General features: G+C 44.9%; 1 protein-coding gene across 2 annotated transcripts; it reads left to right on the forward strand.

Annotated features, from left to right (window-relative positions):
* The first annotated feature begins 1,365 nt into the window (after nucleotides 1-1,365).
* prdm15 (PR domain containing 15) lies at nucleotides 1,366-13,180 on the forward strand. 2 transcript variants are annotated; one of them, XM_053476247.1, is made up of 26 exons: nucleotides 1,366-1,445; nucleotides 2,736-2,771; nucleotides 4,173-4,266; nucleotides 4,488-4,641; nucleotides 4,858-5,010; nucleotides 5,093-5,195; nucleotides 5,696-5,776; nucleotides 5,855-5,872; nucleotides 5,903-6,094; nucleotides 6,283-6,400; nucleotides 6,522-6,643; nucleotides 6,735-6,829; nucleotides 7,021-7,108; nucleotides 7,303-7,470; nucleotides 7,608-7,702; nucleotides 8,062-8,193; nucleotides 8,444-8,587; nucleotides 8,736-8,899; nucleotides 9,346-9,425; nucleotides 9,573-9,692; nucleotides 9,932-10,063; nucleotides 10,990-11,073; nucleotides 11,164-11,339; nucleotides 11,442-11,522; nucleotides 11,606-11,791; nucleotides 12,019-13,179. In XM_053476247.1, exons 2-26 carry the CDS (start codon nucleotides 2,741-2,743, stop codon nucleotides 12,550-12,552), a joined length of 3,345 nt encoding a protein of 1,114 aa, XP_053332222.1. In that variant the 5' UTR covers nucleotides 1,366-1,445; nucleotides 2,736-2,740; the 3' UTR covers nucleotides 12,553-13,179. The 2 variants fall into 2 exon arrangements, with proteins under 2 accessions (XP_053332222.1, XP_053332221.1); XM_053476246.1 differs by having other exon boundaries at nucleotides 5,855-6,094; nucleotides 12,019-13,180.
* The last annotated feature ends 950 nt before the right edge of the window (nucleotides 13,181-14,130 follow it).

Consider the following 14,130-nt stretch of genomic DNA (forward strand, 5'->3'; position numbering starts at 1 on the left):
ACATTCACTTGTATAACCTGCACATAGACAGTACACTAATATATCTATATTAATATATGTGTATATGTGTGTATAGATATACTCTCTCTGCATTCCCTTCCAGCTGTTAAGTTGCATTTCTGGTTAAATGCTAACTGCATTTTGTTGCCTTGTAACTATGTGCAATGACAAAGTTGAATCTAATCTAATCTTATCTATATATATATATAGATATATATAAAATACTTAAAAGATTCTATTTCAATTTTTAAGTACAAGTGTGTTTATTCAATTTTGTAAAATTACATTTACGAACAAAAGTATGAATTCGTTTATAACTTTATCAATGTATATATTATATATGTATTTATTTATTTATCATTTATGAAAAAAGGACTAACTTATCACACTTCACCTCTAAAGGTTTATAAACAAGGTATATCAATAAAATAAAGGTTTAGTCTGTACATTGGGTCAGAACTCTTTAACTCTTTCAATGATATCTTTCTTTCATACACTGAAGGACCAGAAACAAGTCTCAGAAAAAAATTCTGTCTGTCTGTCTGTCCAGCGTCACACAAAACCATCCGTCTAGACTTTACTGAATCTCCTGCAGTCCTTAGATCTCTGTCTGAAGTTTAATCTGCACCATCAGTGAATGTAAATGTGGAGTAAAAGTGATGTTATGAACAGTTATGTGTGGGATTTAATAATCTACTGTAAAATAATCTACTAATGCGCTACTGTCTCAATGTAAACAAACACCTGCACCAATAGATATTAATTAGAAAAGATAAAGTGAATATTTTGACTGGGATTAGTTCATATTTTCACTTTGGCTGAAATAACAGCGCTGAAGTGGTATAAGTGAATTTTAACACGCTGGAGTGGTTTTAAGACAAAACTTCATCTTTATCCTTTGATCTCCTTTTTCCATTTCTCATCTGTGATTCACTCTCCGATTACCGAACAGGGAGTGTATTTGTCTGAGCACCAAAGAAGGACAACTTAGTGTAAACAAGGCGTAAGATACTCAACCTTACAGAATGGGATTTCTTTGTATTAATAAGATGGACAGAGAGTTCTGCTGTACAGAGAGACACACAGACATGGACGTGGGCTTCAACCTCAAATAATAATAATAATAATAATAATAATAATAATGATAATAATAATAATAATAATAATAATATCACTGATTACATTAAAGATCAGGTTATTATTATAAGATATAAACTTGAACTCTTTCTACAGACTCTGTAACAGTCGGTGACGTGTACTAACACTAGTTTCTGTATTATTTTTCTCCTCCTGTTTGTAGTAAAAGACACTAATGTAGAGAGACTACATTACCCAGAATGCCCCGCGCGCGGCTGCACTTCCGGTCCTGCGCGGTTTCTGGAGCGGATTGGAAACCCGGAGTCAGGATTTCGGTGCGCGCGAGCAGACGGTGAAGAGAGAATCAGGTAAAATCACCGCGCGGTACACACACTCTCACACACTCACACACACACACACCGAGCCCCCGGGACACCGCACGCGCTCGGGCCGGACCCCGGGAACACACTCCGACCGGACCCCGGGAACGCGCTCTGCGCCGTGTGTGTGTGTGTGTGTGTGTGTGTGCTCGCGCTGATGCTCGCGCTCCCCGCGCTCTCCGGTCCAGCCGCCGCGCCGATTGTTCTCGGTTACAGACTGCTGGGTGTGTTTACTTTTTTTTTTTTTTGCTTTTGCTGAACAGATCAGAGTAAAAACCCGGCATAAACACACACACACACACACACACACACACCGGATCTCGGAGTCTGTTGTTTACAGGCTTTCTCTCTCTCTCACACACACACACACACACTCTTTGTTCAGGAGTGTTAATGATCAGTACAGTCGTGTGTGTTCATGCAGGAAGAACCCAAAACACACACACACACACACACACACAGTGACGGTGTGAAGTGCAGGACTGGATCCTGTGTGTGTGTGTGTGTGTGTGTGTGTGTTTAGAGTGTTTAATGGGAGGATCAGACAGGAATAAAGAGTTCCCAGTGTTCCCAGTGCAGCCCAACACCACACCAGTGTCCGGCCTGTGGGGGCTGTTTGTTTACTGTTTATTTGTTTAGTCTTGTTTACACAACACAAGTCTACTTCAGCTAAACCTACACACACACACACACACATGGGTCAGAACACAGCACTGAGGGTCAGACTGGACAGTGACTGATCTGCACACAGGAAGTGGCCCGGCTGTGTGTGTGTGTGTGTGTGTGTGTGTGTGTGTGTCGTGACTGTAAGCTGAAGGACACAGCCGGATCTGACACACAAACCGTTTAAGAGCAGGTGACAGTGATGATGTCATACAGGTGGACTTCCTGTGCAGACAGGAAGTGGACTGACAGACATAAACATGCAACATCTCTCTCTCTCACACACACACACACACACACACACACTGCACGATGGAGTCAAGGTGCACACTGTACACATTCCATTCCCTGTAGGGGTAGAAACTGGCATGAAATAGTAACAGCGCCACCTGTAGGACTGGAGCTCCCTGCACTCAACAACACAGAGCACTGCTGTTTATCACACACACACACACACACACACACACACTTCTCTAAAGTTGCAGTACAGCCTTTATTGAGGTGATAATCAGACACATGTACGTGTATCTGTAATGTGGAATGTGATCCTGATACACACACACACACACACACACTGATTGAGGTTGCTAAGTGTGTTTCCCTCTCTGTGTGCAGCGGGGATGGAGAAGCAGACACCAGACGACTACATCTGTGAGTATCAACACACACACACACACACACACACACACATTTACTTAATACTGTACTGCAGAGGTGTCAGATCTTCCCCAGAAAGGCCCGTTAGTGTGTGTGTGTGTGTGTGTGTGTGTGTGTGTGTGTGTGTGTGTGTGTGTGTGTGTGTGTGTGCACGCACAGATGCCACACCTGACAGTTTACTGAAAGCCAAGAACGACTGATTAAACAGGTGTGGCTGCACACACACACACACACACACACACACACACACACACACCAGCCCATTCTGGAGAAGATTACCCATTACTGCATGATTATTATTATTATCATTATTAGTGAAACACTTTTATATCTTATTCTAGTTGGAGGTTGGTGTGATGTAATGTTTCCATATATGGCAATGTGGGTGTGTCTTAGTAAAAAAAAAATGGGTGTTCTAGAACAGGAAGTAGGAAGTCAGCGGCATTTAGGTACTAGGAATGGGAATTCCCAGTCGCCTCCCGATACGATATTATTACAATACCTAAGTGTCAATTCAGTTAATATTGCAATTCTGTAAGTATCATTATTTTATAAATATCCAGATTCAATATAAAAATTTTCCCCCCTGATTTAGTCAAAATTTTAAACCTTTAATAAAATAGTTTTATTTATAATAACAATAGTTTTGTCATTTAAAAGCATTTAAACACTACAAACTTCAACTACAAGAGTTTAACATTTAACATTAAACTAAACACAAAGCTACATTGTTACCGAGCAGCGTGTCTCTGTTACTCGCCATCATTCATGCCAACAACAAACTTAGCGAAGAATTCACTTCTACCACACGTAGGAGTCAGGAGGGATGTCAGTGTGGGTATAGTTTAGAGAGCGCCACCTGGTTCACCTCCTCAAACACCACCCAAGTCTCAAAACTCAACTCGACAGTGAGCGCACGCGGCGAGTAGCTGCAAGTACGCGGCATGCAACGTCTAATCCACATGGTTTTCAACTAATAGCGCTGGCAGTGTTTTGAGACCAGTAAAGCGTGTGTAATTAGTGGCTTTTTGATCAGGTAATGTGTTTCTGATTTTTACATGTACTATAACCCCTCCCCCTGTCTGTTGTTACTCAGGGGGGCGTGGCTCAGTGGCAGCTCATTTACATAGACAATGAAACAGTGTGTTATGAGGAGGAGTGAAAGACAGGGAGACTGAGGGATTAAAAATGTCTCACGCTGGGGCATTAAAACACACACACACACACACACACACACACACACACACACATACACACACTGGGGCAGCTGTGAGATTTCAAGAAATAGTATAATAACAGTATAATAAAATAGATTTATTAAATGTACATGACACAGGATTTATGGTTCATGCAGGAGTTTTTTTTATGTGTGTGTGTGTGTGTGTGTGTGTGTAGGGTGTGAGGACTGTGCTCAGTACCATAACTCTGAGTGTCCTGAGCTGGGCCCCGTCGTCACCGTTAAAGACTCGTTTGTGTTAAGTCGAGCTCGGTGAGTGAAACACCGCCATCTAATAATACTAATGATTATTGTAAATATATTTTTGTATTTATTTTGTTTTTGTAAGTATTTTTTATTTGCATAATTTTTATGATAATGTTTAATAATAATAATAATAATAATAATAATAATAGCAACAATAATAATAACAATCCAACTTTACTGGGTTAAGATTGTTGTGTGTGTGTGTGTGTGTGTGTGCGCGTGCACAGGTCGTCTCTGCCGGACAGTCTGGAGATCCGCTCGGCTGAAGGAGGGACGGAGGGGGTTTTCGTCCTCCAGCGGCTCGTCAGGAGGACACGCTTCGGCCCGTTTGAGGCCAAACGCGCCACACAGCTGAACACACACACACCGTTTCCTTTAAAGGTCAGCTTCAGAAGAAACAGAACCACACACTATTACACACACGCACACGCGCACACACACACACACACACACACACACACACACACATACTCTGGAGCTCGAGAGCCTGTGCAGCAGAGACTAGCAGTGTGAAATAATAAATAATTATAGAATCAGGAAGTTAAATATACTTGGTGTGTGTGTGTGTGTGTGTGTGTGTGTGTGTGTGAGAAACAGATCTTTCAGGCAGACGGCTCCGTGGTCTGTTTGGACACATCTAACGAGGACGATTGCAACTGGATGATGCTCGTCAGACCTGCAACGGATCACACACACCAAAACCTCACGGCGTACCAGCAGGACAACGAGCTGTACTTCAACACCTCACAGGTACACACACACACACACACACACACACACACACACCCCACATGTGCATGCACACACACACTTACACACTTCTGTTGTACAGGATGTGTTGCCGGGGGCGGAGCTCAGGGTGTGGTACGGAGCGTTCTACGCTAAAAAGATGGAGAAACCTGTACTGAAACCTCCTGTAGCACCTCCACACACAGGTACACACACACACACACACACACACACACACGTATACACACACGTATACACACACCTATACACACACCTATACACACACCTACAGTACACACACACACCTATACACACACACACACACACCCCTATACACACACACCCATACACACACACAGGTACACACACACACACACACACACACACACACACACACACACACGTATACACACATGTATACACACACGTATACACACACCTATACACACACCTATACACACACCTACAGTACACACACACACCTATACACACACACACACACACACCCCTATACACACACACCCCTATACACACACACCCATACACACACACAGGTACACACACACACACACACACACACACCTATATACACACACACACGCACACCTATACACACAGGTACACACACACACACCCCTAACCCTAACCCAGCCGTCCACATGTAGTCTGATGGTTGTGTGTTATTCGGGTGTTTGTGGTGGTGTAGGGCCCTTGTGTGTGAAGCTGGCTGTTGTTGAGGAGAGAGCGGTGGTGTCGGCGCCCCCTGTGGTCAGAGACAGTAACACAGGTGAGGCTGAAGGCTGTGAGAGTTCATTACCACACAGCTCATCTCTCCTTCACCTGACCTTACTCTCCTCTGTTCCAGATCAGCTGACCCGCTCGCCCGTCTCGCCCCCTGCCGTCTCGCCCCCTGCCGTCTCGCTCCCGGCCGTCTCGCTCCCGGCCGTCTCACCCGCTGCCGTCTCACCCGCTGCCGTCTCACCTGTCCAGCAGATGGCAGTGGTCGTCTCTCCTGAGGTGAATACCACACCCGCACCACCTGAGCCAAAGAAACGAGTGAACAGACATCGCAGAGCAAAAGGAGAGACCGCAGGACTCAGTAAAGGTGATCTTACACACACACACACACACACACACACACACACACACACACACACACTGACTTTTTATTAACTTTGTTCTGTTTAGCTTCATTTCCTAGATTGGATGAGCTCACACAAACCTTAAGCCTGTGTGTGTGTGTGTGTGTGTGTGTGTGTGTGTGTGTGTGTGTGTGTGTGTGTGTGTGTGTAGACACCCGTGCTCCTGCCCCAGTTTCTGCAGTGACAGATGTTCAAGATCTTGTGAGGGACAGAGACGAGCTGTCAATCAAACCGAGCAGACACACACGCTGCCTCCTCAGCGGCGGGAAGTGAGAACTCACACCCCTAATCCTCTTGCCGTGTGTGTGTGTGTGTGTGTGTGTTTGTGTGTGTGTGTGTGTAGACATGTGGAGAAATAGACTGTGAAATAAACTGTGTGTGTGTTTGTAGGTCGGCGTTGAGGAAGCGTGTTCTGAAGAGCGGAGATCATCATAAGCGAGTGTATCAGTGTTTCCTGTGTAATAAAGTGTTTCAGAACAGCAGCAATCTGAACCGGCATGTTCGCTCTCACGGTAAACACACACAGCTACACACACAGATATATACACACACACACACACACACACACACACACACACACACACGTTCTCTCATCTGTTTCAGGAGATAAACTGTTTAAGTGTGACGAGTGTGACAAGATGTTCAGCCGTAAGGAGAGTCTTAAACAGCACATCTCATATAAACACAGCAAGAACGAGGTAACACACTGTGTGTGTGTGTGTGTGTGTGTGTGTGTGTGTGTCTGTGTGTGTATATATAAGATTGAAAACACATGATTTTGTCAAATGAATAATATACACTGTCTCTAAAGCTTATCGTGTAAATCTAATACAGATGGTGTGTGTGTGTGTGTGTGTGTGTGTGTGTGTGTGTGTGTGTGTGTGTGAAGCCTGATGTGGAGTACAGGTATAAGTGTGAGACGTGTGAGAAGTTGTTCAGAGTAGAAAACGCCCTGAACTTCCACAACTGCAGGACAGGTACAGCTCTGACTCGCTGTGTGTGTGTGTGTGTGTGTGTGTGTGTGTGTGTGTGTGTGTGTGTGTGAGTAATTATAATGTTATTACAGAATGTGTAGATGTTTATCGTTGTTTTTTCTACTTGGTAATGTGTGTAATGGTCTGGGCACACTGTGTGTGTGTGTGTGTGTGTGTGTGTGTGTGTGTGTGTGCAGATGATAAGACGTTTCAGTGTGAGCTCTGCTCCAGGTTCTTCTCCACCAACAGTAACCTATCGAAGCACAAGAAGAAGCACGGGGAGAAGCTGTACGCCTGCCAGGTGTGTAACAAGATGTTCTACCGTAAAGACGTCATGCAGGACCACCAGAGACGCCACGTCATGGGTGAGACACACACACACACACACACACACACACACAGAGGAAGTAATACACTATCAATCAGCCCAAAGCAAACCTGAAGAGATTTTTTCGTGTGTGTGTGTGTGTGTGTGTGTGTGTGTGTGTGTGTGTGCCATCAGGCTCAAAGAACATGAAGAGAGAAGAGATGGAAGCGAACGGCGAGGAAGGAACCAAATACAGGAAGGAACCCTCAGCGTGTCCCATCTGCGGCAAGGTGAGGAGGATCACACACACACACACACCGAGAAACCACCACCAGGTGCAGAAGTATTGGCACCCGTGTTGGTAAAGCCGACTTATTGCACACCATTCATTACATGTGTGCTCATCGTGTGTGTGTGTGTGTGTGTGTGTGTGTGTGTGTGCGCGTTCCTGCTTCACTGTTCACGGTTGCCAGATCTGCAGCACAAACCCAACCTCAGGAACCAGGCAGTAGAGCGAGGTTACATTAAGGGAAAAAAGGAAAGGTGTGACATTGGAGTGTAACATGCCCGTGTGTAGCGAGCCCCGCCCCTGTGCTGATGTACAGCGTGTGTGTGTCTGTGTGTTATACAGGTGTTGTTTGTGTTCCAGGTGTTTTCCTGTCGCAGTAATATGAACAAACACCTGCTGACTCATGGAGACAAGAAGTACACGTGTGAGATCTGCGGCCGCAAGTTCTTCCGCGTCGACGTGCTCAGAGACCACATACACGTCCACTTCAAGGTAAGGCTGCGGGGGGGTGCGCACTGTGGGGGGGGGGGGTGCGCACGTGGGGGGGGGGGGGGGGTCGGGGGGGGGGGGTGCGCACTGTGGGGGGGAGTTTGCAGTGCGAGTGTGCAGTGCCCTGATCCAAACCCTGATGGTTGTGTGTACGTGGTATTGCAACAACATACGGTTACTTACTGCTCTCAACCAATCAGAATGCACCATCCTCCTTTCTCCCTTTCTCTCTCTCTCTCTCTCTCTCTCTCAGGACATTGCATTAATGGATGAACAGGAGCGAGAGAACTTCATTAAAAAGATCGGAATATCGATGGACGACAGTGAGGGAAACTCAGACGATGAGGATGAGAAGGACGATCCGGAACATCACAAGTATAGCTGTAAAAAGTGCCAGGTTAATAACACACACACACGCATACACACACACATACACACATACAAGCCAGCTCTGTACTCCTACTGATCATACAGTACATGTGGATGGAACAGAATGAATATTTGTATCCGTATCCGGTCTGTCCTGCCGACCCGCGGTTGCTCAGGTGACGTTCGCTAAAGGCCGGGATTACCTGAAGCACATCATGGAGATGCACAAAGAGCGCGGGTACGGCTGTGTGATCTGTAACAGGCGCTTCGCTCTCAAAGCCACATACAACGCTCACCTGGTTATTCACCGAGAACAGCTTCCTGACCCTGCTGTGCAGAGGTATGCACACACACACACACACACACACACACACACACACAGTTATACTGTCAGGTATACATTTTGGCCTCTGTACTACACCACTCTGAACCTGAATTGATTATTGTTTCAGAATCTATGGACCTGACCGTACATACACATGTACAGTTACAGCTTAGGTTTTTTTACAGCTTTACCTCTGACTTGTACCCAGCTCTGATACTGGAGACTCCTTCCCTGAATGTTGCATAAACCTTGAATTTAATGATCTGATTATTATCAGCCAAGTGTGTTTTGCACACGTCCCTGAAAAGGAGCTGTTACCATGGAAACTATGACATATTAGAATTAACTTATTAAGATCAAACCTGCGCTACGTTCAGAGCTGTAGTTGTAGAGAATTAATTAACATCTGAATGCAGCATGGTGTAACAGTGTAGCTCATGTGTCATGTGACCTGGTCATAGGTACATCCACCCGTGTGAGATGTGTGGTCGCATCTTCAACAGCATCGGCAACCTGGAGAGGCACAAGATCATTCACACAGGTGTGTTAGCATAGCGCTGCTCATGTCATACACACACACACACACTCTGCGTCCCATAACACATCCTGTTCAATGTGTAGTCCACTGCTCTGCAGCTTTATTTTATTTAAAGCGTGTGTGTGTGTGTGTGTGTGTGCATGCAAATAGGTGTGAAAAGTCACAGTTGTGATCAGTGTGGAAAATCGTTTGCCAGGAAGGACATGCTGAAGGAGCACCTGAGAGTTCATGATAACATCCGTGACTTCCTGTGTGCTGAGTGTGGGAAAGGTAGAACACACACACACACACACACACACACACACACACACACACACACAAGCACGCCATGTCCATTATTTAACTCTGTTCCCTGGGGTTAGTGTGCTACAGTGTGTGGAGTGGGCCATATTTGTTCTCCTAGTGTGAGGTGATAATTTTGGATAATAAACACTCATTCCTCCATGTGCTGCTTCTCCTCTGCATCCACAATCATAAGTGTGTGTTTGTGTGTGTGTGTCTGAGAGCAGGTATGAAGACGAAACATGCCCTGCGGCACCACATGAAGCTTCACAAGGGCATTAAGGAGTATGAGTGCAAGGAGTGTAACCGCAAATTTGCGCAGAAAGTCAACATGCTGAAACACTACAAGAGACACACAGGTACAGCAGCACCTGACAACCACCTCACAACCACCTCACACTCTCCTCACAACCACCTCAAACTCTCCTCACAACCACCTCACACTCTCCTCACAACCTTCTCATAACCTTCTCACAACCACCTCACACTCTCCTCACAACCTTCTCACAACCTTCTCACAACCACCTCAAACTCTCCTCACAACCACCTCACACTCTCCTCACAACCTTCTCATAACCTTCTCACAACCACCTCACACTCTCCTCACAACCTTCTCACAACCTTCTCACAACCACCTCAAACTCTCCTCACAACCACCTCACACTCTCCTCACAACCTTCTCACAACCACCTCACAACCACCTCACACTCTCCTCACAACCACCTCAAACTCTCCTCACAACCTTCTCACAACCACCTCACACTCTCCTCACACTCTCCTCACACTCTCCTCACAACCTTCTCACAACCACCTCACAACCACCTCAAACTCTCCTCACAACCACCTCAAACTCTCCTCACACTCTCCTCACAACCTTCTCACAACCTTCTCACAACCACCTCACAACCACCTCACACTCTCCTCACAACCACCTCACAACCACCTCACATTCTCCTCACAACCTTCTTACAACTATAATTGTCCAGTCAGCTCACATCTCTCAGTCACCAGGACAGTGACCTCACTCTGGTGCGGTGTGTACTGATGGGCCGAGAACAGAAGGATGTGTAGGTCCAGGTCCGTCTCACCTGAGCCCTGTTAGTGTTGGGAAATGTCTAAATGCCTCAGTTTAATACTAAACTAATGGATTACTGAGTGTATGTGGGTGTGTGAGTGTGTGTGTGTGTGTGGGTGTGAGTGGTTAATGGTCATGAAACAAAAGAATTCAGACTTGTTTTTAAAATGTCATTTCAACTTGGTGTGTGTGTGTGGTGTTCTGCTGCAGGTATAAAGGACTTCATGTGTGAGTTGTGTGGGAAAACCTTCAGTGAGAGAAACACAATGGAAACACACAAACTCATACACACAGGTGAGTGTCACATCACACGTGGCAGAACTCATGTGTTCATGAAGCAATGGTAAAAACATCTGGGTGTGTGTGTGTGTGTGTGTGTGTCAGTGGGGAAGACATGGTCGTGCTCGGTGTGTGATAAGAAGTACGTGACGGAGTACATGCTGCAGAAACACGTCCAGCTCACACACGAGAAGGTCGAGGCTCAGAGCTGTCACATGTGTGGCACGAAAGTATCCACGCGAGCCTCTATGAACAGACATATACGCCGTAAACACCCTGAGGTATACACACACACACACACACACACAGACATACACAGGCGCGCGTACGTTACTCTGACACTCAGGGTTTTTTGTGTTTTTGTTGTTTCCATGGTGACGTAGGTGGTGACCGTGAGAGTGGAGTATCTGGATGATTTCTCAGAAGCTGCAACAATTGATGCCTCATCCATCAGTATAGAACAGGTGTGTGTGTGTATGTGTGTGTTACGTCACTTAAAAGAAGTATATTTTTTATGTTTACATATGTGTGTGGTTGTGTGTGTCAGGGCCCTCTGTCCACAGTAAAGGCTCACAGGAACTCGAGTCCCATGAAGAAGAAGCAGAAGCTTCAGGAGTCGCCTCTCTCTGATTCAGTGGAATACACAGAGCTAACAAGAAAAAACAGTGAGTTCTCCACGACCACGGCGACCACAGGGGATGAGACCAACTCGGCCGTGCAGAATTTACAGCAGGTAACACCACACACTCTTACACTCTCTTAGGAATCGTTGGTACGTACATGGTCTTTATATGAATCCCTTTATTAAAAAATCATTTGTGTATGAAATTTCATATAGAAATATTTTTTAATTGTTATTTACACAATGTATAGTTTTATTTATTTAAACACTTTTATGTTAATTCTTTATATTTTTGTGATCCAATATCGAACCTTGGACCTCTACTTCACCCCTTACAGGTGGTGGTGTTAGCCGACCCCACTGCCCCTCCCACCACCTCGGTGAGTTTGACCAACATCAGGGTGACCCCCATCAACACAGCAGCTCAGTTTACCAGCCTGCAGCCCATCGCCATGGAGCGACCTCTGACCCTTGACAGCTCCATTCTCACCGTGACCTTTGACCCTGTCTCCAGCTCCAGCGTGCAGGCAGATGGTGTGAACACGCAGTCCGTCGCTCACTTCATTAACCTCACTACTTTCGTCAATCCCATCTCACACCCCCTGGAGGCCTGGAGGCCCATAACGCACGCGGATGCAAATCATGTGAACACTGGTACGGGTCAAGTGACATCAGACGGTAATCACGTGACCGCGGCCATGGCGGTGGGTGGAGCCGAGGCTGAGCCTCAGAGCCCCCAAAGCTGCCAGGACCCTGAAGCTCAGCTTCCCCAGGAATCGCAGCGTAATCTTGGGCAAAGCCATCAAATCCAGCCTCAGGCTCCAGGGCCTGCACAGCCTCCGGCTTCAGCGCCGCAAATGTTCAGCTACTGAGAGCTAAAGCATCAGCAAGCTCCTTTAAACTCACGCTCATCTCAAGACTCTTACACGAGAACACACGAGAACTCGACCAGACCAGTGTTGTTTCGACCATAAAACTTTAAAGCTATGATGGAAAATGTAGCAGTTCTGTTCAGATTAACTCTGGGTCTCCTCACACTCAGTAATCATGTCTTGCACTTCCACATAAAACCAAAGTTGGATGTGTGTGTTTTTTTTTTTGTGTGTGTGTTTTTTTTATTTAGAGAACATGTGTGTTTAAGCTGCAGCTATGTGAGAGAAGCAGCAGCACATTTTTATTTCCATTATTTGGAAAAAAGACAGAGGATGTTAAATTATTTCGCTGACAAGAAAAAAATGTATAGAATGAGGATTATCATGTCTTAACGGGCAAATCATTTTAATGGTTTTTTTTTCTAAGAGCAGGTTCTGTTTCCAATAAACAGGAAATAAACAGGAAGTCTGTAGAAGCTGCTGGGAGGTGTGTTCCTGTCACTGAGTGTTCGCCGTGGAATCTGTCGCTTTCTCCTACAATACAAAATAAATCTGGAGAAAAGTTCTTACAACACGTGTCTTATATCACAAAGTAACTTCATTACGGTGTTTAATTAGCGCAACACCTTTAAGGGATGGATGTTTGTTCCCAGTCAAATGCAGGAAGTCAGTTATTCACGCTGTGTGTGAGGAAGAGAGATTAGATTCCAAAATATTAAGTTTTTTTCACTAGATAGGTCGCATAAGGTTTTAACAGATATAATTGCAGAAGTAAATATTGTATTTATACTCCTAAGACAAAAGTAAGCTAAACTAATACATTAATTAATTATTTGGTTGATTAGTTACTCAGATACAATTTCTAGTTAAATGTAATAACCAACATTAAATTGCTTAATGAAATTTCATATATTACTAACATACACAAACTACATAATTAACTGATGTGTTTACTATCTATACCACTTTATCTTGTGGACAGGGTTGCGGGGGGCCTGAAGCCTATCCCAGGAGAGTTGGGATACACACACAGACACACAACGGGCAATTTGGGAATGCCAGTGAACATAATCTGTATGTCTTTGGACGAAAGTCGAGCACACAGAGGAAACCCACCAAGCACGGGGAGAACATGCAATCTCCATGCACGGGCGGGAATCGAACCCACACCCTGGAGGTGCTGGGCGACAGTGCTAACCCCTACACCACCGTGCCGCCTTGAGTGTGTTTAATTAATTATTTTTCATCTTATAGATTTTGACCATGAAAACTTTATAACTTTGTTAAACTTTCATTTATATATATTTATATATATTTTTCCTGTAATAAAAATCTTAATGTACAAAGTTGTAAAGAAACTTATAATATTCATTATTAATGGTAACTACCCCACAGGTTTTAAGACATTGTTTTAAGTCCATTCATTAATCACGTGAGCGATTCACTTCCGGTATTTCCATTGACGTAATGTGTAACTCTGAATTCCATTGGGCGGCTACTTTCATTTAAACCTTACCCTTTTTACTTCTTATTACAAAAAAACTGCGGTTATATTGAATTTTATTTGATTTCTAAGAG

The sequence above is a fragment of the Clarias gariepinus genome, chromosome 17 (assembly GCF_024256425.1).
Source record: "Clarias gariepinus isolate MV-2021 ecotype Netherlands chromosome 17, CGAR_prim_01v2, whole genome shotgun sequence".
Taxonomy (NCBI): Eukaryota; Metazoa; Chordata; class Actinopteri; order Siluriformes; family Clariidae; genus Clarias; species Clarias gariepinus.

Excerpts from the sequence above, each read along its gene's own strand:
- prdm15 (XM_053476246.1), top strand. The coding sequence starts at position 2,741 with ATGGAGAAGCAGACACCAGACGACTACATCT. Across the intron at positions 7,703-8,061 it reads CGTGTCCCATCTGCGGCAAG|GTGTTTTCCTGTCGCAGTAA; the intron begins GTGAGGAGGATC and ends TTTGTGTTCCAG. Across the intron at positions 8,588-8,735 it reads ATAGCTGTAAAAAGTGCCAG|GTGACGTTCGCTAAAGGCCG; the intron begins GTTAATAACACA and ends GCGGTTGCTCAG.